At 55.5% G+C, this 27,012-nt stretch overlaps 1 protein-coding gene across 1 annotated transcript; it reads right to left on the reverse strand.

Annotated features, from left to right (window-relative positions):
- Positions 1-7,897: 7,897 nt before the first annotated feature.
- On the reverse strand, positions 7,898-26,749 carry CYP26B1 (cytochrome P450 family 26 subfamily B member 1). The gene is made up of 6 exons (XM_007970256.3): positions 26,267-26,749; positions 22,620-22,844; positions 13,819-14,094; positions 13,437-13,592; positions 11,706-11,990; positions 7,898-11,308 (listed from the first exon to the last, which is right to left on the reverse strand). Exons 1-6 carry the CDS (start codon positions 26,468-26,470, stop codon positions 10,916-10,918), a joined length of 1,539 nt encoding a protein of 512 aa, XP_007968447.2. The 5' UTR covers positions 26,471-26,749; the 3' UTR covers positions 7,898-10,915.
- Positions 26,750-27,012: the final 263 nt, after the last annotated feature.

Genomic DNA, 27,012 nt, shown 5'->3' on the forward strand with positions numbered 1-27,012 from the left:
ATGTATAGTATGCAATAAAGATCACCCATCATACAAAGATTCAGGAAGACCACAACTTGAATGAGAACAATCAATCAACTAACGCCAACAACAAGAATGAGAACAAACCTTGTAATTATTTGACAAGAATTTTAAAGCATCCATCACTAAAATGCTTCAACAAACAATTACAAATTCTCTTGAAACAAAGGAGAAATAGAAAATCTCAAAAAAGAAATACACACTATAAAAAGGAAAGTTACAAAACTGAAAAATACAATAAGCAAAAATAAAAAGACACATTACACGGGCTCAATAGTAGAATGGAGGTGACATAGTAAAATAATCAGTAAACTTGAGGACAGAAAAATGGAATTTACCCCATCTGAACAGAGAGAAAACAGACTAAAAGGAGTAAGTAAACTGTTACAAGGATCTATATAAAAATGGCAAAGACCCAACATTTGTATTTTGGCATCCCAAAAGAAAGACAGGAGAAGACTCAAAAGTACTCAAAGAAGTAATGGCTGAAATCCCAGCTTGGCAAAAGACATAAGCCCACAGACACAAGAAACTGAGTGAAGTCCAACAGGATAAACCTGAAGAAATTCATGCCAAGACACAGTAAAAACTGAAGATGAAAGGAAAATGCTGAAAGCTGCCAGAGAGAAATGACACATTAATTCTAGGGGCACACCAATTTAAATGAAAATTTCTCATCTGAAACTATTCAGACCATAAGGAAGTGGCACAATCTTTTACAAATGCTGAAATAAAAGAACTGTCTACTGTGAATTCTACATTGGGTGAACGAAGGTGTTCTGCAGAAATGAAGGGGAAATAAACATTCTTACATGAAGAAAAAAAGAATTTGTGGCTAGTGACCTACCTTTAAAGAATGTCGAAAGGAAGCTCTTTAAATAGGAAAAGATACAAGGTGGAGTCTTGGGACATCCAGAGGAAAATAAAACAGAAAGAAAAGAAATACGGGTACCTACAATAAACTAAACTACTCCTCATCTTGTAAATCACAACTGATGAAAAAGTAAACCTAAAACCGCTCTGAAAAATGAAGTCTATTAGTTTTTTTTTAAAAGCACACGCATATTTACAATCACTCCAAAGAAAATGAAATACTTAGATACACACTTGCATATCATATACAAGATCTGTATGTTGAAAATTGTGAAATGCTGATGAAAGAAATCAGTGAAGAACTAAATAAATGGAGAGACATATGTCCATGAATGGAAAGACTTGCCATAATGAAGATGTCATTTCCCCAAAAACTGATTTAAAAGTTTAATGCAATTTCTATAAAAATCCTAGCAAAGTTTTTGCCAACATATACAAGCTTTTTCTGGAAAGGCACAGGTCTTTTTTTTTTTTTTTTTTTTTTTAAATTTATTTATTATTATTAAACTTCAAGTTGTAGGGTACATGTGCACAACGTGCAGGTTTGCTACATATGTATACTTGTGCCATGTTGGTGTGCTGCACCCATCAACTCGTCATTTACATCAGGTATAACTCCCAATGCAATCCCTCCCCCCTCCCCCCTCCCCATGATAGGCCCCGGTGTGTGATGTTCCCCTTCCCGAGTCCAAGTGATCTCATTGTTCAGTTCCCACCTACGAGTGAGAACATGCGGTGTTTGGTTTTCTGTTCTTGTGATAGTTTGCTAAGAATGATGGTTTCCAGCTGCATCCATGTCCCTACAAAGGACACAAACTCATCCTTTTTTATGGCTGTGCAGTATTCCATGGTGTATATGTGCCACATTTTCTTAATCCAATCTGTCACTGATGGACATTTGGGTTGATTCCAAGTCTTTGCTATTGTGAATAGTGCTGCAATAAACATACGTGTGCATGTGTCCTTATAGCAGCATAATTTATAATCCTTTGGGTATATACCCAGTAATGGGATGGCTGGGTCATATGGTACATCTAGTTCTAGATCCTTGAGGAATCGCCATACTGTTTTCCATAATGGTTGAACTAGTTTACAATCCCACCAACAGTGTAAAAGTGTTCCTATTTCTCCACATCCTCTCCAGCACCTGTTGTTTCCTGACTTTTGAATGATCGCCATTCTAACTGGTGTGAGATGGTATCTCATTGTGGTTTTGATTTGCATTTCTCTGATGGCCAGTGATGATGAGCATTTTTTCATGTGTCTGTTGGCTGTATGAATGTCTTCTTTTGAGAAATGTCTGTTCATATCCTTTGCCCACTTTTGGATGGGGTTGTTTGTTTTTTTCTTGTAGATTTGTTTGAGTTCTTTGTAGGTTCTGGATATTAGCCCTTTGTCAGATGAGTAGATTGCAAAAATTTTCTCCCATTCTGTAGGTTGCCTGTTCACTCTGATGGTAGTTTCTTTTGCTGAGGCACAGGTCTTAGAATAGGTAGAATACTCTTCAAAAAGAAGGATGAAGCCAGGCACGATGGTGATACCTGCAGTCCCAGCTACTCAGGAAACTGAAGATCACTTGAGCCCACGGGTTGGAGTCTTGCAACATAGCAAGAACCCATATCTAAAAAAATTTTAAAATCTTAAAAAGAAGCACAGAGTAGAAGAAATCCCCTTACCTGATAATAAGGCTTACTATATAGAAAGAATAATCAAGACATTGTGGTTTTAGCAGATGGATTGACATATTGATGAATAGAAAAGAAAAGATGCCAGAAATAAACCCAAGCAAAATATGCCCAGCCGATTTTAGACATAGGTGCAAAAGCAATTTAGTGATGACAGATACCCTTGTCAACAAACAGTAGTGGAGCAATTGGAAATCTATAGGCAAAACCAAAAACATTAACAAAAACCAAAAATCCCACTCACAATAATCTTAGACTTAAATTTCTTATCTTATTTGGAAATTATAGACTTCATTATAAAAAACAAAACTAAAAAACTTGTAGAAAAATAGCAAAAAATCTCCAGAATCTAGAGCTAGGCAGAATTCTTAGACGACATGAAAAGCACAATCAATGGGGCCGGGCGTGGTAGCTCACGCCTGTAATCCCAGCACTTTGGGAGGCCAAGGTGGGCAGATCACCTGAGATCAGGAGTTCAAGACCAACCTGGGCAACATGGAGAAACCCTGTCTCTAAATAAATAAATAAATAAATAAATAAAAGTAATCAAAGCACAATAAGTAAAAGAAAAAATTAATAACAAGGACCTCATGAAAATTAAAACGTGTTGCTTTGTGAAAGTCTCTGTTAACAGGATAAGAAGTCAAGCTACAGAATGGGAGCAAAATATTTGCGTGCCACATCTAACAAAGGATTAGTTACTAGAATATGCAGAATATGTAAAGAACTCTCAAAGTGCAGCAGTAAAAAATGAACAATTCAATTAGAAAATGAGCAAAAGACCTGAACACCCTTATTACCCAACAGGATTTACAAATAGCACATAAACACATGAAAAGATGTTTCCCTCGCCAAAGTAAAACCATGATGAGATACCACTATGAACTTATGAGAATAGCTATCATTAAAAATAATGATGATACCAAATGCTGGTGAGGGTGTGGGAAACTGGATCTTTCATACATGCTGGTGGGGATTGAAAAGGGCACAGCCACTCTGGAAAACGGTTTGGCAGTTTCCTATAAAACTAAGCATTCAACTACCATATCACCCAGTAATTGCATTCGTAGATGTTTATCCCAAAGAAATAAAAATGTGTGTCCACACAAAAAAGCATACACAAATGTCCGTAGCAGCTTTCTGTGTAAAAGCCAAAGCTGAAAACAATCCAGACGTTCTTTGATGGGTAAATGGTTAAACAAACTGGCACATCTGTACCACGGAACACTACTCAGCAACAAAAAGGAACAGACTATTGATACACGGAACGACTTGGATGGCTTTTTTTTTTTCTTTTTTTGAGACAGAGTTTCGCTCTTGTCACCCAGGCTGGAGTGCAATGGTGTGATCTCGGCTCACTGCAACCGCTGCCTCCCGGGTTCAAGCGATTCTCCTGCCTCAGCCTCCTGAGTAGCTGGGATTACAGGTGCTCATCACCACGCCGGCTAATTTTTTGTATTTTTAGTAGAAACTGGGTTTCACCATGTTGGCCAGGCTGGTCTTGATGTTATATGGAAAAAGCCAGTCCCAAATAATTATATCCTGTACGATTCCATTTATACAGCCTTCTTGAAATGACAAAATTCTAGATATGGAGAACAGATTCGTTGTGTCCAGGAGCTGGAGAGAGTGGAGGAGTGGGGCAGGGGTAGGTGTGGCTGTCAAGGGGTAGCAGGAGGGAGGGAACTCTCTGTGGTGATGGAACAGTCCTGTACCTGCATCGCGTGGTTGGTCCACACATCTACAGGTGATAAAAGGGCAACAAAGTGCACCCATCCAGTCACATGTCACTTAAAAACAGGGATACGTTCAGAGAATATGTTCAGAATCGCCTGTCAGGCAATTTTGTCATGAGACCATCATAAAATGTATTACACAAACGTCAACGGTAGAGCCCGCCACACACCTGGCTGTATGGTACGGCCTATTGCCCCTAGGCTAGAAGCCTGTGCAGCTTGTTACTGTACTGAATATTGTGGACAATCCTGTGTGCTCTCGGTCACCCTGTCCAGCCCTGAACACAGTGGCATTTGTGTATCCAAACATAGAAAAGGTAGTGTGTTATGCTACGATGTCACTAGGTGGTAGGAATATTTTTGCTCCATTATATAATCACACGGGACCACCATCGACTGTGAGGTCCATCGTTGACTGAAACGACATTGTCGTGTGGTGCGTTACTATCCATTGTACCAATGTCCATTTCCTATTTTGAGATTCCACTACAATCACAACAAGGTGAAGAGTACACAGAACCTCTCTTGTACTATCTTTGCAACCTCCTGTGAATCTATAATTACTTCAAACTAAACAGTACACACACACACACACACACACAGTCACACAAAGCCCTTGGGAGCATGGCAAGAGAAGGAATTGATACCGTAGGAGTGCAAACAAGCTCACGGGAAGCGGTGAGGGCTTCCATTTACAGTGTCTCCACTCTTAAAATGTCGCTCATTGCCCACCTTCCTTCTGGCATCCCTGGCACAATCCAGGGATGTGCTCTTCCCCAGCTTGATAGTTTCTTCCCCTGCCACCTCTGTTGTGCTCTGAAGTAACATTCACATCCACCTGTCCCTTCCTACACTTCCTTCCCCTCTCTACCTTGGGTTGCCAAACCTACACCACGCCTCTGACCCCCTCCAAGGCAACCAATCAGAGGAAGCCATCCTCCTGGCCAGGCGTGGGCATGTGACCCAAATTAGACCAAGCGGAGTCCTTGTAGGGAGCTGCCATTTGACCTCTGCAGCTCCGGGCTCAGAGCAAGGCCTTCCACGCGCATCTCCAGGGCCACCACTCCAGGAGAGCCACTCACGATGTGTTCTACATAACATTTGACTCAGAGGGAATCTAAGCCCGAGTCCCAGAAGAGGAAACTTCAGGAAGGAAGGCATGCCATAGCCAGGACTTCTGTGGGTGCCGACCAGCCAGGAAGGAGGGGGCCAGAGCCACGCAGGTGGACACTACCCACACTCACCTGCCCCCCAAGGAGCCTGGTACTCTCAGCTGGGCCAGCCCCCAGCCCCATGGCCACTGGTAGCCAAGGAGCCCTTGCTGTGCTTCAAACAACCTGAGGGTGTTACAGCACCCCACTCACATGGAAACCTTTCTGGGGTCCCCTGTCCCTTGCCTGCTGTGCAGGATGGAGGAGCCACTGGAGGAGGTCAGAGTCTCAGAGCACCAGTGCTTAGGGACACAGGGGATTCTTTCTACAGGGAGGAGGCAAAGCCGAAGAGGCTGGAATGAGAATCTCCTGGGAGGCCAGACACGGGCATTCTCTGCTCTCTCCTCCTCCCCATCTCTTCACTTCTGTACCTCCTTTCCCTCTCTCTCCTCCCTCTCTCTTCATCTGTCCCTCTCTCCCTCTCCCCACCTTGCCTGCTTCTCTGTCTCCCCTCCAAGGCATGTCAGAGCTAAGCAGAGCCAGCAGAGCCGTGTCTCTGTCCTCATCTGGTTACCCCCCACGCTGGTCCCCTAGCCTTGCTTTCCCCAGCTCTGTCCCTGGCTCCCAGCCCCGGCCACCCTGGGCAACCCAGCCCAGCAAAGACCAGGCTGTTTTGGAAAAGTGCAGGGAGGTGGCAGAATGTGCGGTCTGTGAGTTCCCTCCAAACTGGCGCCCCAATCCCTGGACAAACAGAGTCCATGTTTGCCTGTCCACAGCGGTCTGTGTTCTCCTTCCAGGCTGGGAGATCCCGAGGGTAGGCGACCGTGTCGGGGACGTCATTGACCCACTGGGCCCATGGAGGAGAGGCAAGGACAGCCTGGGTGATGACAGGGCCAGCCGCCTGCCCAGGTGGGCCCGCCTACCCCAAGCAGGGTGGTCAGGCCGAGGACAGCCCAGGGACCATGCTTTCATTGCCTCTGCTGCCACATGGGGCATTCCACCGGGACGGATGGAATTTACTCTCTGGAAAATGACCGCCTTTCTTGGCGCGACTCCCTGTGGAAGCTGGGGCTTTTCACTGCTTCTCAGGATGCTGGGGGCCTCTGTCCAAGGGAGCCCCTTGGAGAGGGCATGTGTGGGTGGGGCAGGCCACCAGTACTACCTTCTGCTTTTTGTGGCTTTAGGAAAGTCCCCTGCCCCTTTCCCCACGCTGGGGAGAGTGGAGGACGGGGCCGCGTCACAGTGCGGAGGAGAGGTGAGCAGAAAGGACACCAGAGCAGGTGAGCTGGGGTTAGGGTTGCTGAGTGTCCTGCTCTGGTGACATTGCTCTGATGCTGGGTCCTTCTCTTCTGGGTGGCCAGGCTCTGAGACCTAGGCAGAGTGAGGCCCTACACCTCAGGGCGTGCCTGGGCCAGGGTGCTCTGAGCTGAGGTTAGGGCTGACTTGACTGTATGGAAAAGAAACGTTGCAGCCGCAAAAAGGCTCTTCTCAGGCCAGCTCAGGGGTGGGCCTTCCCCCTCAGGCTGTGGGATGGGACCAGGGCAGGGCGGAGGCTGGGGCCAGCCTGGCCACGCTGTGGCCTTTCCTGGTTCCCAGTGTGCAACTCCAGGGGCCAAGGCTCTGTCTCTCATTGCCCTCCCTCCCCAAGCACAGCCCCTCAATCCCGGGAACCACCTGGGGTTTTCTCAGCCCTGAAAGCTGTGCCCATCACAGGTCTTCGCCTCAGGCCTCTATGATAGGCCGTGGATCTTTCCATGAAATGTGATCATCGGCGAAAGAGGACAGGGTTTCAGTCCTCAAATAGGCCTGGAGAATGCTGCAGCCCATGTTCACCCCATACTCTACTACCCCTGAGGCTACACATCCTGTGGCTCAAGGTTCTGACAAGGCCTGCAGGAGGGGAACCAGGATGACTGTGTTTAGCCCATTTCCCAAACTCATTTGATCATGGAATCTATGTGATCCCACAACACCCATGAAACAGGCTTTGAGAAGTGCTGGCATGGGACGCGAGGCCAGACGTCAGAAGAACTGAATTCTGCGCCCTAATTTGTCACGTGACTGTGAACATCAGTGTACTCGCTCAAGTTAATAAGACAGACTCAGAGGTCTCAGTCCCCCTGTCCAGCCCCGAAACACCTGGCACAGCCAGCCATGGCCGCACTTGGAGTGTCCTCCCAGCTGCCCTTCCCCATATAGGCTGACCGATTCTCTTTCTCCTTCCCCAAGGAACCTCCTCCTCCCAGGACTCTGTCACAGATCTCTGTGCCTGCACACAAGGAATGGTGAACTGGCCTCACGGGACACTTTTAGGGAAGAACTTCCTAACTGACAAGGTGGATGGGGCGCTGCTGATGTGAACACAGGTGGCCGGGGAGGACCCTTTCAGTAAGGCTGAGAAGGCAGAGAGCACAGAGGCAACGGAGACAAGGGCGAGTCCCCACGGTTTATTATAGAAGCCTATAAAAGAGCCACATTGAGTATTTCCAAAATCACAAAATGCACAACATTCACTTTTTTAATATGCAACATGGAATATTATATACAGATTAAAACCACGACAGCAAAAACACTCACACGGTACCAGTTTCATATCAAAACAAAACACACAAGTGCTTTTTCAATATTAAAACGACTGTGATAAAAACATATTAATATTTTGAACCATGTTTACAATAGAGCAAAATTCATATTTTACTAAATAACAAATATTTAACAGCAAAAACTTTATACTAAATATCTATTTTGAATTATAACAAAAATAGTACTTATAATAGTTTATAAAGACAGACACAAAATTATAACATTTATGAAAAACATGTTTGTGTATAAAATAATATTATAGCCATCTGGGCAGGGTCACGGTGGTGCCCAGAACACAAACGCCAGCGCCCTACATCGAAAGTGCTTCAATCTGCAAGCCCGTGGCAGGAAGAGTTTTGTGGGGGGCGGGGGGTTTGTCTTGTTAAGGTCAAGTTACAATAGTTAGGGATGATAAGAAAGAAACATCACCCATCTAACGCTAGCTCTATGAAACACACGCGCACACACACAGACACGAGAATCTCACCAGAGAGCTGAAAGGAGGGACCAATTACAACACAGGGGGCCTGTCAGCCAGCCAGAGCTTTCTTCGGCTCTCTTCTCATTGCCTTTGATACCCAGCAGGGCAAATGATCCTTCTTTCCTCCCTCACAGGAACCCCCCTCAGCTTTTCCTTCTCTGCCCCCTACCAGGCTGGCCACCCCCAGGCAAGGCCCTGAGACCTCCCAGCCCCATGCCTCCTGCCCGTCACCCGGACCAGACCCAGTGCGCTTGTTGTCTGAAGTTCCACTTACTGCTCTCCTAGATACTCAGTCAAAAACAATTGGTTTAGGGCCAGCTGGATCAGTTTAAAGGCAAATGAACTTTCCGGACACTCGTTTTGTGTTGGGGGATGGGTGGGTACAGGTTCGGGTGCACCATGTAGCTATGTTGCAAGCTTTGACAAGTCTTTACCCATTCCGGCCTGTTTTTCAGGATTGGGGATGATCAATTTTGCCAATAATGTCTGTTCCACACTGTTTTTTAGTAGTGGAAAAGTAGGAAATAATGAAACATCTGAGACTCGGGACTGGAGAGCAGTCTGTGTGGTATGGGCCCGTTCCTATAGTCTAATCGTCAGGGTGGCGGTGAGTGGGGTCAGGGTCAGTCTGTGGGGCTGCCTACGGTATCTGGTTGGAGGGAGCCGCTGAGGTGCTCACAGCAGCGATCGGGGACTGGCATGTCCTTCATTCTTCTATGTTTTCGATTTTCTTGTAAAGAGGATTCATTGCTTTTACAACATCAAAAACCAATAGAGAAACACAAAAGCAAGGAAAAATCTGAAAACAGACACAATTGCTTAGAGACTCACCAAAGGCCCCCAGACCATCCCCAGGAGGCATCCCAAATTGCCAACACTCAAAACGCCAGTGGCAGGAGCTACTCCTCTTTCACCCAGTCATCCCGACTGGCCAGTTTTCAACCCAATCCCCTGACAAACTGCACATAGCCGCCTCGTCAGCTCTAGCTGCAGCAGCCTTCCCGCAGCTGTCCGGAGACCACACGGGGCCCTGGAGTCAGCTCCGAGGCAGAACTGCCGCTGCGCTCACCTCCCCCACGCTTTCACCTCTTCCCTACCCCTGAGCTGGGCTAAGCAGACAGTGGCATAGAGGTGGAAGGGACTTCAAGGACACCTTTTTCAGGGTGGAGGGCAAAGGGGAGGGTTAAGGAAGGGAAGACGGAGGCCCTGGCTCCCCGTCAGAAGAACCCGTATCCTTCCCCATACTGATGCACTGGAGTCAGGGGCACTGGGGTGAACAGGGGCCAAGCAGGAAATGGCGGCCGCCTCCAAATCTACCTGATCAGGGTTTTTGACAGGAGAGGGAGGAGGCAATGGGCCATGTCCCATCTCCACCAGGGACAAGGCAGAGGCACTGGACTTCAGCCCAGGAGTGAGCCTCCAAGATTAAACCCAAATAATGCCTGGAGCCGGGGAAGGCTTTCAACCCTAGGCCCGGGGGCTGGGTTTGACCAGAGACCCCTTCCTCTTCACTCACAGAAGTCTCGCCAAGACAGCTGGAACACAGGCTAGGGCGTGAAGGGGAGGAGATGTTCGCTCCAGACCCCAGCATCCCCAAGATTCTCTATCAGTGAATAAATATGGGGGCAAGTAGCACACGAGCCATGGACCTCAGGCCCGTGTGTGTAACAGGGCCCCGTTCAGCAGGGGATGGGAAGGTGGGGGTGTCAGTGCACCTGCCCAGGGCCACCAGGGAGGATGCTGGGGAGACAGGGCCTGGGGCTCCTTTGCCCCAAAGTCGGAGGACAGAACAAGTAGCAGCAATAGGTAATTTCAAATGTCCAAACCGGCGAGGGAGGGTGGGAACAGGGGCACAGGGAAGGGCAGTCTCCAGGGTGGAGGCAGCCCCCACCCCGCCAAGGTTGACTCCTGTTCTGCTACCCAGGATGCTGTTCCTGGGCAGATGCAGTGGGGGCGCAGGAGAGGGAGGCACTGAAGAGTGCACCAAAGGGGGCACCGCTCTTCCTGTCCTCCGGCTCCAGCTAAAAGGGTCCAAAAGGAACGGAGGGAAGGAAGCATTTCAGAACATCACAAGAACACTGTAGCACGCGCTGACACCAAACACTGTCACGGGCATGCAGAGCCCCCGCCACGCCCTTCCCAGGGGCTGAGCTGGTGGGAAATGGGGAGTGGCTGGAGGGAAGCGGGAGCCAGAAGTGGAGCACCGCCCTAGGAAGGATGGGGCCCACTGGCTTTGGGTAGGGTTTGCCAGGGAGGGGGAGCAGGGAAGGGCAAGTATGGGGGCCGATTGCCCTCCCGGTTCCGGCCCCCTCCCACACACAGGTTTCTACTTCCCACCACCGCCACCCCGCTGCCTGGGCTGGGCTGAGGCAGGTGGGCCTTGGGTTAGACTGTGGCGCTCAGCATGGCCTCTGTCTCCGGCAGGATCTTGTTCTGGTTGGAGTCCAGGCCAAAGAACTTGACGCTGAGGCCGTCCACGGGGTGCAGGACGGGGACCAAGGTGATGCGGGGGAAGGTCCGCGTGGCCAGCTCAAAGCGGCTGGTGCTGGCCAGCTCCACCGCCAGCACCTTCAGGAACAGCTTGGCCAGGTGCTTGCCCAGGCAGGTCCGGACACCGCCACCGAATGGGAGGTAATGGAAGCGGCCGTCCTTGTCCTCGCTCCGCGCCTGGCTGAAGCGATCGGGGTCGAACACATTCACGTCTTTGAACACAGGCGCTGTGTCGTGGGTGTCCCGGATGCTGTACATGACACTCCAGCCTTTGGGGATCTGGAAACCCTGGAGCAAGATGGGGGCCGAGGAGCGGGTGGTGAGAGCCAGAATAACCCACGAAGGGCCTAAGACTGCCCCCTGCCTGCTCAGTCCCAGATGTTCAAGACCTGTCTCTTCCTAGAGACACCCCACTGTGGCCCCCCCAGGCCTGGCCAGCCAGCTCCACTCAGCATGTTAGTCCAAGCCCTTATCTGTAGATGTGCACATGTGACTTCACATATAACACCCAACTTGGCTTCATCTGATGCATTTGGGGCGCACTTCTCTCATGAGACTGAAAGTAAGCACTGTTTCCCCATCAAGCCTGATGTCCCTGAAATGGAGGCTGGTCTCCCGCTTTGCTCCTATCCCGGTGCCCCCGCTCCCCCATCACCCCCGGCTCCACAGGCCCAGCCTCTCTCACATCAAGCTCGAAGGTCTGCAGCACAGTGCGGTAGCCACCGGAAATGGGCGTGAACAGGCGCATGACTTCCTTGATGACGCAGTCCAGGTAGCGCAGCCCGCTGAGCATGTCCAGGCGCAGTGTGCCCTCACAGGGGCAGCCACCGCTGTGCAGGATGCCATGAGCCCGCAGCTCCTCCCGCAGCTTCTCCAGCACCGTGGGGTGCTTCAGCAGCTGCATGATGAGTGAGGTGCTGGCGCTGGCCGTGGTGGCATAGGCCGCAAAGATCAGCTCCAGGGTCCCGTCCTGCAGGGCACAGAGGAGAGGCGTTGTTGGAGGTATGGGTTCAGCCAGGCAGGGGCTACCCCATTCGGCCAGCGGCCCGTGTGCCCAGGTCATCTGTGCTGGGCCCTGCATGGTTCCTGCAGTGAATTCTGCTTCCTCTGAGTCTCATGTTGCCAGAGCACTAGTGTCACGATGGACACGGGGGTCACAGCCAGTCCGTGGCTGGGCAGAAGACACAACTGCTGTGACCCAGGGCAGAAGCCTCCAGTCCCTTGGAGTGGGGCCACTTCTCACTCACTGCTGGGTTCCTGGACCAGCCCCACAGGCCTGATATGCAATGGGCTCACAGGAGAAAAACAACAAATCCCAAGGAGCAAGGCCCTGCGCAGCGGGTGTGCATGTGCGTGTGTGGGGGATGTGGTCTAAACCCGGGCCTTCCCACTAGCAGCGCCAGCCCCTTCCTCCATCGCAGGAGGAGGACATTCGGTGGGTAGTCAGGGGAGCCAATGGGGTCTGAGAGGCAGCCTGGGGCCACAGCCTGGGGCCACTCCCCTGGAGACCTGGGATGAGGCTGAGGGGAGGTGACCTCCTGAGGACCTAAAGAGCCTGCCAGGGCTCTCTGGAGAGCAGGACACCAGGGCCATGGGCTCCCCATAGAAAGGCCCCAGCAGGTCATCTCATAGCAAGCCCTGCATTTTACAAATGTGAACTCTGGGCCCAAAGAGGGGAATGAAGGGACCTGGGTCCATTACTGGCCATGGCAACACCCACAAATCACAAAGCTTGTTATAGTGGAAAAGCCACTCTGGCTCTTCCTAGCTCCCCAGGAAAGAAGCTGGCGCTAGAATACGGGGAGGCAAAGATAGCGGGCAGGGGAGGCTGCAGTGAGTGTACGTGGGGACCCGGCAGCGGAGTGGGCCTGCAGAGCCCAGGTGGGGATGGGCGAGTGAGCCCTCCTCCGGTGAAACATCTGTCCAAAGCAGGGCAAGCAGGCCCTGTGCGGAGCACAGCCGGGATCACCATGGGCCAGGGGGCTGGGAGGGCATGCAAAGTGCCAGCAACCTGAAAAGGCTGGGGGTAGGGGAGGAGACCTCGCATCCAAATCTCCCCTGATCTTCCCCAAGGGCTGAGGCTGACGATAAGCAAGTGGCTTCCCCTTGTGGGCCTGCATTTCCCTAGATGGCCTCCCAAGGATATTGGGACTAGGAAATGAACCAAGATCATTCCCAGGCCTGAGCTCCCTGTAGGCCATGGGGAGAGAAGGGAGGGCACCCATGGCATCCTGCAGAGCAGGGGCGGGGACACAGACTTCGCTTCTGGTTTCGCGGTCTCCAGCCACTGCTCAGAAAGCGTGTGTGGGGCCGGACTACAGGGGCTAGAAAGGGCAAGGCACATTTCCACCCAAGGAAAGCTCAGAACGGAGCCTGGGTGCTGGTGCTGCCAGCGAGGGGCGCACGCCCACCCCACCTTCAGCTCCTGCATGGTCATCTCCTTTCCGTGCTCCTTGCTGCTCTCAATGAGGAGGTCCAGGGCGTCCGAGTAGTCCTTGCCCTGTGTGCACTGCAGCTTCTCCCGGATGGCCTTCTCCAGCCCCTTCTGCAGGATCTGCCGAGCCTGAATGCCCTGCAGGGGGAAGGGCTGTCACTCATATAGAAGGGCAGGCTCCCATCCGAGCCTTGGGACCACCAGGGATGACTCCAGCCTCCTCCTACCCCACGCTGACACCTCTCCCGTTTGTCCATGTACCCTGTGCCTAGGTGCCCACTCAGGGGTCAGGTCAGCCACCCATCCCCAGAGAGGGGGCTCATGGATGCTCCTGCTAATCTCCTCCCAGGCCCTGGGTGCTCACCCGCCGATAGCCACTGAAGGGCAGGTCAACAGGCAGGGAGAAGACATTCTCCACAAACTGCTGGTAGACCTCAAATAGGTGCCCAAGGTCCTCCTCGGGGATGCTGAAGCCCAGCAGCACCCGGATGGCCATGCGGAAGGTCAGCTTCTGCGCCTCCTGGTACACGTTGATGGCCTCGGGGTGGCTGCTCCAGGCACGCAGTGTGTCCTGGATCACCAGCTGGATCTTGGGCAGGTAACTCTCCAGGGCCTCGTGGCTGAAGATCTTGGAGAAGACCTGGAAGGCAGAGAGGCAGGTGGGTGAGCTGATTGGCACAGCCCGCCCCTGGTCAGCCCCTCACTCTGCCTGAAGGATGAATGTGGCCAAAGAGAACTTCAGCTTCCACACAATCACAAAGCTTTGGGAGCTGGGCAGGCCAGCTGTCAGCAAGTCTTCGAGGGATGTGGCTTGCGTGGGGCACAAGTGGCAGCTGAGCGGGGAACCACCCTTCCATTGCAGAAGCCCATTTCGGAATCCCGGGACACAGGATGGAAGTGCCCGGGAGAAGTGGAGCACAGTCGTTGGACTGTACAGGAAAGTAGGGGAAGGCCATCGGGGGATAGCTACTCCATGGGGGACAGCAAGAGAGCCTGAGACTAGACCTCAAGCAGGACTTCCTGGGAACCAAAATTGTCATCACTTGCTGGAAAACACCTACTGGGTGCAGATTCTAGTAAGTTTATTAACAGCTGTGCCATGAAAAGGTCTTCAGTGTGGCCAGGTCCAAAAGCAGCGGGGGAATGGGGACAATGGCTTTCCACCCCCAAAGATCATAAAGACAACCAGAAGCCCTGTGACTTCCCTGCATCTTCCAGGGCCACTGTAAGGAGGCAGTGAGTCCTGTTCCCACCTCCCCGTCTTCTGTCCTCCCGGCTGCCTGCGCAGCCCCCCTTGCTGCCCTCCTCACCCAGGACTCCCCCGCACATGTTTTCATGTGTGGAGGAGACGGGAGCACGTTAGTTTATTTACCGATAGCCTGTGGGTCTCGCTCATAAGCAGCAACCTCCATCCCACCAGAGTTCAGATGAGAAGGGGGAGCACCCCCGCTACCAGCACCAAGCAAAGGCTGGGAGGGGAGGGACAGTGCAGAAGAGGGAGCCCCCCACCCCACCCCATGCAAACCACACACACGCGCCGCCCTCCCCAACTGCCCCCCAAACACAACCACCGCACAAACTGTAAATGTGAGAATTTCCCCTGCAGTCAGCTCAGGGAGGAAAGGTAACATTTTCCTGGCCTGGGCCCTGCATGGCTAATGGGAGGGCTGGTTTGCAGAAATAACAGTGCTGGCCCTTCAGTGGCCCAGCCAGGCGTTCACAATAGCACTTTCATTCCGAAATTCCCGGTGGAGGGAGGGAGGGAGGGCAGGAGGCCGGCGAGGGGCAGAGAGGCCTGCACTGTTTGGGGCCGCTCCTGCTACAGAGGAACAGCAGAGAGGTAGAAGGATGATAGGAGGTCACCTAGATCAGCCCAAGTCCAGATGGGTCATTCACACCTTGCCCAGTGTTGGGGGTCTGAGGGAATTTCCAGGGGACTCTAACTGCTGCCTCCCTTCAGAGAGTGATGGATAAAGGCAATGCTTGTTTGCTTCAACCCCAACCCTCATGTCCTTAGGATTCTAGGTTCAGCCCTTGGGCAAATGAAGGGTCTTGGGGGAATGAGAAGGGGCACTTCTCCTAAAGCCCAGCACTGGCCAGTGAAGGGCCCCTTACAGACAGCAGAGAGCCACAGGGTGGGCAGACAGCAGCACACAGGAGGGAAAAGTGCATCAGGAAACAAGATGGGGACAGGAAAATCCCTCTGCGGCTACCAGGCCTCCATGGCAGGACAGGGAGGCCAGAGGTGGGACAGGGAGGGCCCAAGAGGTCATACTTGGCCCAGAGCCAGCCAGCCCAGGACAGACTAGGTGTTCTGTCATGGAGGGTGCAGGGTGGGAGCTGACCAGGGCCCCCAGCACATGGGAGACCTGGTCCTCCTGCCTCTCACTCCGTGCCCCGGAGGCCACGTCCACCAGGCCCAGTTGAAGTAGAAACCGGCGGGCTCTAAGATGCGGTGGGGTGACAGGAAAGGGGCTGAGTTGTAGCTGTGCATCATCCAGCAACTTACAGTGTGATCATGGCCAAGTGGCTACCCGCTCCCCCAAGCCTCAGTTTCCTCATCTGTAGACAGTGAGGTGGAGCCAGGTGGCCTCCCGTCAATCCACTGAGCACCTGAACAGCAGCCCCCACCTGCCCCTAAGTAGATGCTATCCCTTCAAAGCGGCCCAGAACTTGTCAATGCTCGAATCCCCTGGGGAGTGCCTTCCAGCCCCCACGCACACACCCCATGTGGGCTACAGTGGCCCAGGAGGGGCCATCCCAGGGTTTAAAAAGGGGGAGCACGGAGGGCCCACACTTCACCCACAGACAAGCCCTGCCTTGCCCCGTGGGCTCCGTTTCCTGCGCCCTCTAGCGATGGCTTGTTGAACTGCTCCTTCCCAGGCCTTGGGGGCCCTGGAGGGCAGGCAGGGATAGTCTAGGAAGAGAGAAGGGCCCAGGGACTGACCGAAGGACTCCAAGGGCAGGGGTCCACACCTGACCCCTGGGGGGAAGGGGTCCATGGGCAAGGCCAGGAGCTAGAATGAGCCAGAAAAACCACTGCCACCCGGCACCTGCAGGCCCCTGGGGTTGGGGCTTCTAAAAGGAAAGTGAAGGCAGGACCAGGACACTCTCGGCCAGTGTCTGACTGGCTGAGTGACAGCCAGCAGGCCGCTGCCCCTCCTGGAGCTGTTTCTCCGCTGGGTTCACAAAAGGCCTGACTGGCCGTTCTGAGGGCCTTTCCGCCAGGCTGTCCATGACGCTCCTCAGAGCTCACCGTGAGGTAGAGAAATCCCCCAAATGAGAAGCCCAGCAAAGGTGGGTGAAGGGCACACTGGCCCCGAGCTGGGCTCAGAGGTCACCAGGTCCATGCCCCTGCCTCTGGCCCAGCTGCTCCACAGGCATAGGGGCCTCCCAGGCCCTAGGAAGCCTCCAGGGCCTCATCCCTGGGTCTGTGCCCAGATGTAACAACGCAGGCACTTCCCGAAGCCAGGGCAGCTCTGAAACCACCACCCGCCACAAAGGACGGGTGGAGGCAGAGGCGCAGGCTGGGGCAGAGGGCGGTCAGGGCTGCGTCAGGGCGCGCTGGGTCTCAGGCCACCGCCTGCTGGGGTCAGGGCTCGGGCATACTGGGAAGGTGCCCGGGAGCGGCTCCCTGTGAAGAAACGAAGGGTTCCCGGCCCGGAGCTACTTCCCTGACCACAGGCATAGCAGGAGCCACGGCTGCTTTGTTTCCTTCTGGGGCTTCCCTCGGAATTCCCAAAAGTCAGCCAAGAATGCCGGACAAAGGTCACTGGGAGCCAGCCCAGGCCCAGGACAAGCCCTGCAGAGGGAGTGGCAGGTATGGACTCCCCACCAGGGTTGGTGCCGGGGAGAGAGCAAGGGTACTGTCACAGGAGACCAGGAGCGCCCATCCAGGTTTACCTGCTGCAGCCTCAGAGGCTTGGGCAGGAGGGAGGAGGGCAGTCGCCTTGAGGGATGGCTTTGGGCAACTCCCCTGCCAAGCCCCCAAGGACACAATAGGCTCAGGAGTCCACCCCTTGGTTCTCTCCCTCCCTCCGGAGTGGGAGCTGGTCCCACAAGGGTCTAGGGGCACCAGCAGGGGCTCGTGAAGGCTCAAATTCCCTATCATTGTTTCTACAAATGCATTCTCCCCAAGCAGGCCTCCTCACCCCTCCTGCCTCTCACCCTGTGCCCTGGGAGGGGAGTCGCTTTGTGAACCCCCATGGCCCTATGGGCCGCGCTTGCTCAGCCAGATAGCCTCCCCCTTCTCTGCTGGCAGGTGTGGACAGATGGACAAATGGATGGGCAGCAGGAGCGGGTAGAGCTGGAGCGGGGACCCACTGCCCAGGCCAGTGACTCAGACTGGGAGGAATGGAAGCGGCTGCCCAGGAGGGGTGGGGGCCTGGGCAGGCCACCCGGCCAAGCCACCGGAGCCTCAGCCTGCGGAGTGGAAAGAATAACAGAGGGCAGGCAGGCGCTGAGGCAGCCGTCCGCACAGGGTGACGCCAAGGTGTGTACTTTATATTCAAGCAAGGGGGGTAAGAGAGGACGTCATCTTCCCAGCTGCCTGGCTGCCTCAGCTTCACCCTGGCCCAGTGGAAATGCCAGGCAGCTTCACCCAGAACTGGAAATGTCCAATCCGGGCCTGTGGGGCTGGGCACGCTCAGCCCCTCTGGTTACTGGGAGGCTGGCCCAGACCCCCAACAGGCTCCAGCGGTTAGAGCAGAGCGCCTGCCCCTGATTTGACTCCAGCTGTGATCATCTCACCTGGAGACATGCTCCCCACTGCCCTAACTCTTCCACACATACCTACAGCACAAGGGGGGCAAGGTGGGGAGGGGCGGGCAGCACTTGGCAGACACCTGCCAAGCCACAGAATCTGAGATTTGCCCGGCCGCTCTTACCTCTCCCGCTTCCAGCCGCCACGAACCCCACCTTAGAAAGCCGTGGATGGGGAGGGGCCTCCCAAGGTCACAGTCCAGAGTGTGGCTGGCCACACCCACCAGAGGCCCTGAACTCCCTGCCTCCCACCACTCCAGACTCCATAGAGCTGCCCTCTGCCAGCCCTGGTAGGCTCTGAATTTATCCAAGGGTCCTGAAGGGGACTGTCCTCTACAGTGAAGTCCACTCTCAGGGTGAGGCCAGCTGTCCCTGCCACTTTGGTGTGATCCTGGCATGTCTCAGAGCCCCGCAGTTGCTTCCTTTTAGGCTTAGGGAACCCAGGACAGATACAGCAGCCAGCCTGGGGGGCCCAGGGCCAGGGCAGACCCCACCAAACCTTCCCACTCCCCACCAAGGCCACCTTCATCTTCCAAGGCTGGGAGAGTGAGCAAACACATCAGTACCACAGCCTTGGACCCCTCCCCGTCTTGGGAGAAGGACACAGAAAGAAGGGACAGAGGGAAGGGCTGGCCCCCGCATCCACGCCGCCCACCCACCTGCTGCCTGGCACAAGGGCATGCAGAGGGAGTTTCCCACTCCCAGGCGTCCTGGCAGCTGACTGTGGGCTCCCTCCCCCACTGACCTTCAGATAGATCCGCTGCTGCTACCCGCCCCCTCAGCAGCCCCTGTGCCCACCCACTGGTGCTACAGTAACTTTTGGGCGAAGGACTTGTGTTGGCAGAACAAAGGCGTTGTGCCTATGCCAAGGGGCTGGGGCAGAGCTCCCAGCAGCAGAGCTGCCTGGCTGTGCCACTGGCCTTCCATCCAACACAGGTTGGACCTTCTGCCCTGAGCTGAGCCTGGTGGACATGACTGTGTGGCCAGAGGTTGTGCCTTGGTCCAAAGGCCTCCTAGAGCCAGGTGTGGGCTAGCCTTCCCTGGGACCCCATAACCATGGGTCCTCCTGGCACCGTCCTCCTGCTGAGGCACCTCCTGGCCTCTCCATCCCAACACAGACCCCAGGAGCACAAGGTTTCCAAGATGGGGCCAAAGTCAGGGATGGTGGATGGACAGGCAGGGTTTCTTGACTTCTACCTCCAAAGCCTAGTCCCCCACCTTGGCTTCAGTCCCAGAAGGCCCTGTAGGCAGGGATCTGGGTAGAAGGGGCAAGACTACCACTCCTGAGGTCTCCCCAGTTCAGAGGCTCCAAGGCTAAGTCCCTCCCCTGAAATACTCTCCAAGTTCCCTGAGGGTATCTCCAGGCCACTGTCTGGGGTGTCCTGAAGCTGCTGGCCTCTTGGTGCAGAGAGGTCCAGTCCTATCTCCAAAGAAGAAGAGGAGAGGCCCAATCCTGGTGGGTAGGACTGGGCATAGGAAGCTTCTAGAACGATTCCCTAGCTCCTTCTCCATGTTTTGGACAACTGTCTCACCCCCACCTTCCTAACCAGACTCCATCTGTCCTTCTACAGCAATACTCCAGCCTCTCTACACACGAAGAGGGATGGGGTCCCTCCCCCATCCATCAGATACACCCCAGACCCTGGGCAGGGGAAGGGTAACCCAGGAGGAGGGAGGGAGTCTGAAGCCCTGGCTGCAAGGACACAGGCCTGGCTTCCAGAGATGATTCTGTTAGACTGGGCAAGACTTTCTGGACTTTTTCCCTGGCAACCCCACCCCTGCTGGCCCAAGACCACCAGGGCAGCCAGGGCAAACACCTGGAGCACAGTGATGGCAGTGAGAAGCCCCCTCCAACACATCTGGTCAGACCTCCCAGAGGCAGGGTGGGCCACCAGCCCCAATGGAAACAGTGACGCTCCAGTTCCCCACCAGCCGGGCCCCAGCACACCTGGGCCCCACTTCCCGCTCCTACCTCCTAACCAGGCCAGTCCTGGCCCAGCAGCCCACACTGTAGCCAGGCCCCTAACTGCAGCATGGACCAGATAAAGAGGTGTGTGCGACACACAGCAGCCCCCACCTTGGCCACACTCAGTCCACCAGGCCTTGGGTTCAGCAGATGAGCAGTTCTCTCCAGGACCAACATGGATATTTAGAAACAGTGGCCCTGAGTGTCCTCCTGGCTTCCAGCTAGATTCTACCTACCCAGCCCCAGGACTTCCGTGGAGTTTAGTAAACTTAAATCATCAGTTAGGGAGATTTGGGGGGAAGAATCCTTTCATCTGGCTGACTACCCATTTCTCATTCGACCCTCCCTGCCAACATGCCTCACATGGCAAGCATAAAACTGCTACACACAAAGAGGGGGCCCTGCATTTGGCTCTCAGGCCCCTGGCAGGATGAACCAGCTTCTGGTGACTCCCCACTCACCCCCAGGGAGCTAAAGGACTGGCTGTTCTGAATAAGGAACCATCACACCTCAGCCAAGGCTCTCAGTTTCTGCCCTGACCCCAGTCCCAGCCCTCCCCCTCCCATCCCCCATATTCCTGGTCATCTGCGCCCTCCCTTCCTTCTCCCTCCCCTCTAAATGGACAATGTAGGCCAAAAAAACCTTGGGGCTTTCCAGGCAAGCCCTTCCCAGCCAACACCTGGAGGCCCGAGGCCAAGTCAGGCCCAGGGTGGGTGGAACCCCAAGACAACGCCCTCACCCCAAAGCCCTCTGCACCCCACACTCTGGTCCTGGCCACACCTCCTTCCTCACTGTCCACCCCAGCTTCCAGCAGCCCCAGGCAGGCCGGACAGAGGAGGACTCTTCTCCCGGGCCCAGAGACTATTCCCGTGGACGCTGCAGTCCGGTGGTGCAGGCTCTCCCCGAAATTTTCTTTGTCTCCTGACCTGGTTCAAGTCTCGTTCTACCGCTCTACGCTTCAGTGGCCCCTTCCGTGAAAAGGGCACAATAATACCCCTCTGACCAAAGCCTCTGTAAAGCAGCGCTCAGGAAGCAGCCATCTCCTTTGGAGCTGAGTCTCCGCTCTCCTCGCTCTTTGGAATGGGCCTGAGGTGGAGTCGCAAAGGCTGAGGGAAAAATAACTGCCCAACACCTTTGAAAAGCCGAGGCTTCATTCCGAAGCCTCCAGCCCCTCCCAGCCACTCCCCAGAACCCCTCTCCCGCCGCCCCCAGGCTGTGGTAACTGCTTCCAGCTAGGAGTAGGGCAGATGGAAGAAAGGACTTTGGGAGCCCGTTTCCAGTTCCTGAAATACATGCTGTATAAGGGAACGCGGTGGGGGCAGGGATGCAGCCCAGTCTCCTCGGTTTGACCGCTCCTTCTTTTGTCTGCAGTTAAGAATTACCCTTCACAGGCTGTTCAGAGAACTTCAAGTGCTACAGGATGCGTCTGCAAGTAGAGCGCTCCCCATCTTCACCAAGACCACAGCATATGTGGCCCCTGACGGAGGGAGTCCGCCTCCCCACCTCCCGGGTCTGCCACCGCTCCCGGATGGGAAGCTGCCTCTCCTTTTCCTTAGGTTTCAAACCTGGGTGAGTTCTCTGACCCAATGGAAAAAAATGGAGTCGGGGAGGTCGCGCGGCCCCCCTCCTGGCGGCTTCGGGCCAGCCCTCCGGCTCGGCTTTCGGGTTACTGCAGTTCAAACAGCACGTGCTGCCCGCGCTGGTAGCCGAGCTCAGCCGGGAGGGGCGGAGGCCTGCCCCGTGCGCGCCTCCTCCGCGCCTCCTCCAGTCGCTCGGGAAATCCAAGGGATAAACACCCACTTGCCCTTCCTCTTTCGGGGGGGTGGGTGCGCTTTGATCCCCGCTCGTGCCTCGCCTGCTCTCCCCCCGCCCGCCCTGCCCCCATGGCCCAGGCCCGTGCGCTCCACGGCCCAAGGCTCGCCGCACGTTTCTCTGACCAGGCCCAGCCACCGCAGCCCACAAGCTGTCCCCAACCTCCACGAGCAACCGCCTGCCCGCGCCTCCCTTCAAGCAGCCTGTGGTGGGAAGGGCAGCTTTGATTTTAGAATGATCGCTCTCCAGTCCTCGGAATTCCCTGGGAAACGTGGCGAAAAGGCGAACGCCGGCCAACTGTCCCGCCCCCTTCCTTTTCCAGCTCTGAGGAGCAAGGCAAGGACGGGCTTTGGACACCCCAGATCCCGCATGCTCAAGCTCTTCCAAGCCACCGTTGGTGGTGCCCACGGCAGTCGGCCAGCATGATAAGGGACCAAGAGGAGGGAGGCCGGAGCAGGCCCTGGATCCGGACTCGAGGCCTTGTCGGCGGTGAACTGCGGTGTCTTCAAGCATGGTGTGCAAAGGGGGGCACAGATTCGGTAGGGGAACATTCCCCAGGCTCCAGGAACTCCTTGCCCCGAGGTGAGGGGAGGGAGTGCACAGAAGAAAGAGGACAGAGTTCTTACCTTGCGCTTGTTGCGGTGGATGTCGCCAATGGAATTGGACACCGTGTTGGGGCCCAGCAACATGCGCGTGCTGCGAGGCCACTCGGTGCTCACGAGGTGGTGCTCGCCCATGAGGATCTTGCGCACGTTCTCCGCGCCGGTCACGCGTATCAGCGGCCGCCCCAACAAGTGCGTCTTGAACACGTTGCCATACTTCTCCCTCCGCGACGACTGGAAGCCAGAACCCTGCGGGAGCCACACCGGGGTCTCTCTCAGGGTGCACTTCTGCAGAAGGCCCGCGAGGGGGGGTGGCGGACCCCAACGCGGGGCACAGTCACCTGCCCCCTTCCCCACCAAACACACACTCACACAGACAAGCACGCAGGTTTTATTTTTCATAGCGTGCACAAGAACTGGGAAGTAGGGCCTAGAGGATAATAAATAATGCAAGGAGGCGGAGGCCCAGGGGCACCCCCAGGAGGCTGTTTTTTAGTAATGACTTTCGAGAGGAAAGAGGTATCACGGACAGCTGGACCCGAAGCGGGAGTCTCCGCCTCCAACCCCCCCCTCCCCCGCGCTCGGGAGCCTCTCGGAATAAATATTTCCAGGCTCCGGGCCACGGGCTGGCGAGACCCCGCGGGGTGGCCGCAGGCCAAAGATTATTTATAGCGGTAAGCGGTCGGTGCCCGAAGGCAGCAACTACAGATGGGGGTTGGAGTTTCCTCCGCTGTCCGGTGTGGCCCGCGCAGGGACCCGGCGGCCCTCGGAGGACTCTGCAGGGCGGGGTCACGGGCCGAGAGCCGCGATTTTCCTAATGCATTTTGACCTGGAAATAACGGACACCGACTTTGGTTGCCGCCCTGGAGTTTGGAACCCGAGCGCGGGGCGGGGCGGGACCGGGCAGGGCGACCCGCGCAGGTAACCAGATCCCCGGCTGTGGCGGCGCGAGCCGAGGATGGCGGGGCCGGGGCCCTGCCGGGCTCTCGAAACGGCTGGCGGAGCCGGCCCGGCGCGGGTACCGGAAACCGTGGAGACCTCAGAGGGGCGGGAGCAGGGGCGTCCCGCTCACCTTTGACGTCGGCACTAGTTACCCCACCCCACGTTAACCCTTCTCCTGCCGGGGCAGCACCGGGCGAAAAGGGGAGGGGCGCCACCTGTCTAGCCGCCCCGCCTGCCAGTCCACCGGCGTACAGACTCGGGCTCCAGATCTACCTGGTCCTGCAACCCCGAGGGGACAACTCAGTCTCCCTATCCCGGGTTGGTCCCCCTCCTCACTTTTCTTTTTTCCACAGAAAACTATTCTCCAGCTAAATGTGCACACACCCCAGTACAGCCGAAAAGTGACTCTGCAGAACCCGGAGCCCTAATCACTTTTCCACATGCGCCTCCGGCCCCGGCGCGCGACGGGGAACGAGCCGGGAGCGCCGGCGCAGCCAGGAGGGGGGCTGGGCCGCGAGAACGCTGTCCCCCTTCCAGGCTGGAGGACGGGGAGAGTTCCCCCCACCGTGCAGCCCTTCTAGACGGCGTCTACCCCTTTAAGAAAAATCTAGGCGGAGGTGGGGTGCGACAGAGCGGGTGGTGAGGCGAGGGGTTCCCTCCCTCGGTCTGCTATACCCCTCTCCCTCGCTCCGTCTCACTCTCCGTCTTTCCTCTCCTCCTTTTCCTCTGTTTTTCTTTTCTTTCAACACAAAAGTTGGGTTGTGAATTTTCCGAGGTCGCCGCCGCCTCGCCCCCACCCCCTGCCTCTGATCTGCCTAACTATAATTAAAGTGCGTTTTTTGTGGCATTAATAAAGAGTTATTTGTCTGCCGTTTCCACGGTCTTCACAAAGAGGACTTTCATAGGGGCGGCCGCTCGGGCCGCGAGTCCAATTTATACAAAAATGTTGTATTTTTAGCCCTGGGCTCTGTTTAGATGGCGCTCGGTGGAAACGGAGAGCCCTTGGAGGTCCCCCCGTAAAATCTGATAAATGACTCCGAAAAAATAACGCTGGGATTCAGAGGGCTCTTATTAACCCCTTAGGCGCTCTGTACACGTACCCCCTATTTCCCTCCCCCACGCCAGATCTAGGGCCCCGGGTTGGAGGGATGGGGAGGCGTAGGTTTCCTCCTCCCTAACTTCTGTGCAGGTTGGACGCAGACCCCCAGGGGCTTTTGTGGGATTCGGAGAAAAGGTCATGGGAACCTGAGGGGGGCAGAGAGAGGTAAGGAAACGAAGTGGGGGTGGCTGGTGACAGACCGTGGATTCAGCAGGCAGACAGGCTCTAAAAGGCGGGAGCCGTTGCCCAAGTTATTTTATTTCCTAAATTCGCGGCCCAGAGCCTAGAGCACCGCTGCAGTTGACCCTTTAAGTGTGGTGGCGAGGGAAAGGCTCTGGGGATTTCTTTGCGGGGGTGGGGGGGATACTTCCATTGGTTGAAGGGACCCCCACCTCATTGCACTAACAACCGCAAAAAGAGATGGGCCAAATCCGGGACGTGGAAAGACCACAGGGCAGAGGAACTTCGAGCCCCCTCCCCGCCCCCGCTCCGCTGTCACTCCACCCGGGGCAGGGTGAGTGCGTGTGTGCGCGCGCGCGCGAGCGCGCGGATTGCACGCGTCTGTTAATTTCAAGCCAAGCTTTCGCACCTCTAAACCCACAGGTCCCAGCGCTCACCTTTCGCTTCACCTCTCTGGTGCGGGGATTGTCAGTTTCAGGACATCCCTGCTTCCGCTAACAGAACAAACGCGAGTATGCACAAATACACCTCCTGCAGTTACTGCAGAGGCGCTCCCATACCCCAAGAAGAAAACTGGTGTGTATCACATTGCAAAAGCGATTGTCTACCACTTGATGAGGTTAACTCTAGGTTAATCTCCCCATTACCTACCTGGGTCTGGTCCCTGACTCGCCCCACCCCCATTATCACCAGCAGAGTGGGGTTGTGCGGCATCCAACAAGCACACACGCACTCTCTCTATGGATCCCACACTCACCTCTCCCAAGTTTCCCTCTCCTGCCAAACTGTCCCCACCCAATAAGTAAATAGACCCTTTTCCCCGAAAGCCTAGAGCCCTGGCTTCTCAGGCTTCTCATTTTTCTTTGGGTTACCTTCTTCCTCTTCCACCACAAAACAGACACACCAGCGCGGACCGCGGACCAGGGCAACCGTACCTGGCGCGGCCGACGGCGCCGCCGGAACACAGTTTTAAATTGGCAGTTCAAATTGCCACCAGCCCCCTCCTCTTCCGACTCAATTTTCGGCTCCCAGCGACACAGCCAACCCCAGAAAGCCGAGGGCGACTGGGGCTTCGAGCACCGAGGGGCGGCGAAAGCGGCTCAGGACCTGAAGCTCCCTCGGGATCGCGCCGCGCTGGGCGCCCCCAGGGCGCTCCTCGCCCCCATGCCAGGCCAGCCGCAACCCAGGCAAGTCCATCTTGGGAGCCCCCTCAGGTCCAGGAACCCCTCTTACCAGCCCCCTGAACCTGCTCAGCGAGCGCCAGTGGTCCCGGAACCGCGCTGCCGGCGGGCTGGGGAAGCCTGGGCTGCTGCAGCAGAGAGGAGGGAAGGGGCGGGGCGGGGACCAGTGCCTTCAGGCTCCCGGCGCCCCCTGGCCGGCCCGCCGCTCCGTCAGCCCAACGCTCGCAGCTAGCGGACCCCGGAGAGCAGCGGAGCGAGCGCGCCCTTACCTGCAGCAGCCAGTGGCCGGTCTCTCCGATGAGCGGGAAGCCCATGGATCCCTTGGGGATGGGCAGCTTGCAGCTCTTGTCGCGAGTGGCGGCCCAGCGCAGCTGCCACAGCTGCTGCGACACGGCCAGCAGCAGCGTCACGGACACCAGGCACGCGGCGAGGGTGGCCAGCGCCGACACCAGCTCCAAGCCCTCAAAGAGCATGTTGGCGGCCGCTCGGGGGATTGGCTGTGCCGGCCGCGGCGGGGGAGGGGAGGGCCAGACGGGAGGGGACCGGAGCGACGGGGGAGGGGAGGCTGCGGCCGGGGGTCCTGGCACCTCCAGCCGAAACAGAGAATGAGGAGGAAGGGGCCGAGGGAAGGGGAATGGAGGCTGCGAGGGGAGCGGAGAGAGGGAGGAAAAAAAATTGCCTAAAAGAAGAGAGGAGACACGAGGCGACTGGGGTGTAACTTTGTTTGTTTGTTTGTTTGTTTGTTCCTTTATAGCGGGCTTAGGGGCTGCTCAAGGGGTGGTGAGATGAAGCCGTGAGTCAAGCTGGTGGGTTTGCTCTCCCCGCTACCATCACACTCGGAAAACTTTGGAAAACTTTGTCCAGAGGGAGCCTCTCTCTCGTAAGCCCCTTTCCCTGCTCGGAAAAAAAGAAGGGGGCAGAGAGCTAGCGGAGAGGAAGTGCAGTCGATTTGTCAAAAGTATTGCAGTATGGCCCCAAAATTCCTAGGTAAAAAAAGAATTTAAAAAAATTCCTG

Source organism: Chlorocebus sabaeus, chromosome 14, assembly GCF_047675955.1.
Source record: "Chlorocebus sabaeus isolate Y175 chromosome 14, mChlSab1.0.hap1, whole genome shotgun sequence".
Classification (NCBI taxonomy): Eukaryota; Metazoa; Chordata; class Mammalia; order Primates; family Cercopithecidae; genus Chlorocebus; species Chlorocebus sabaeus.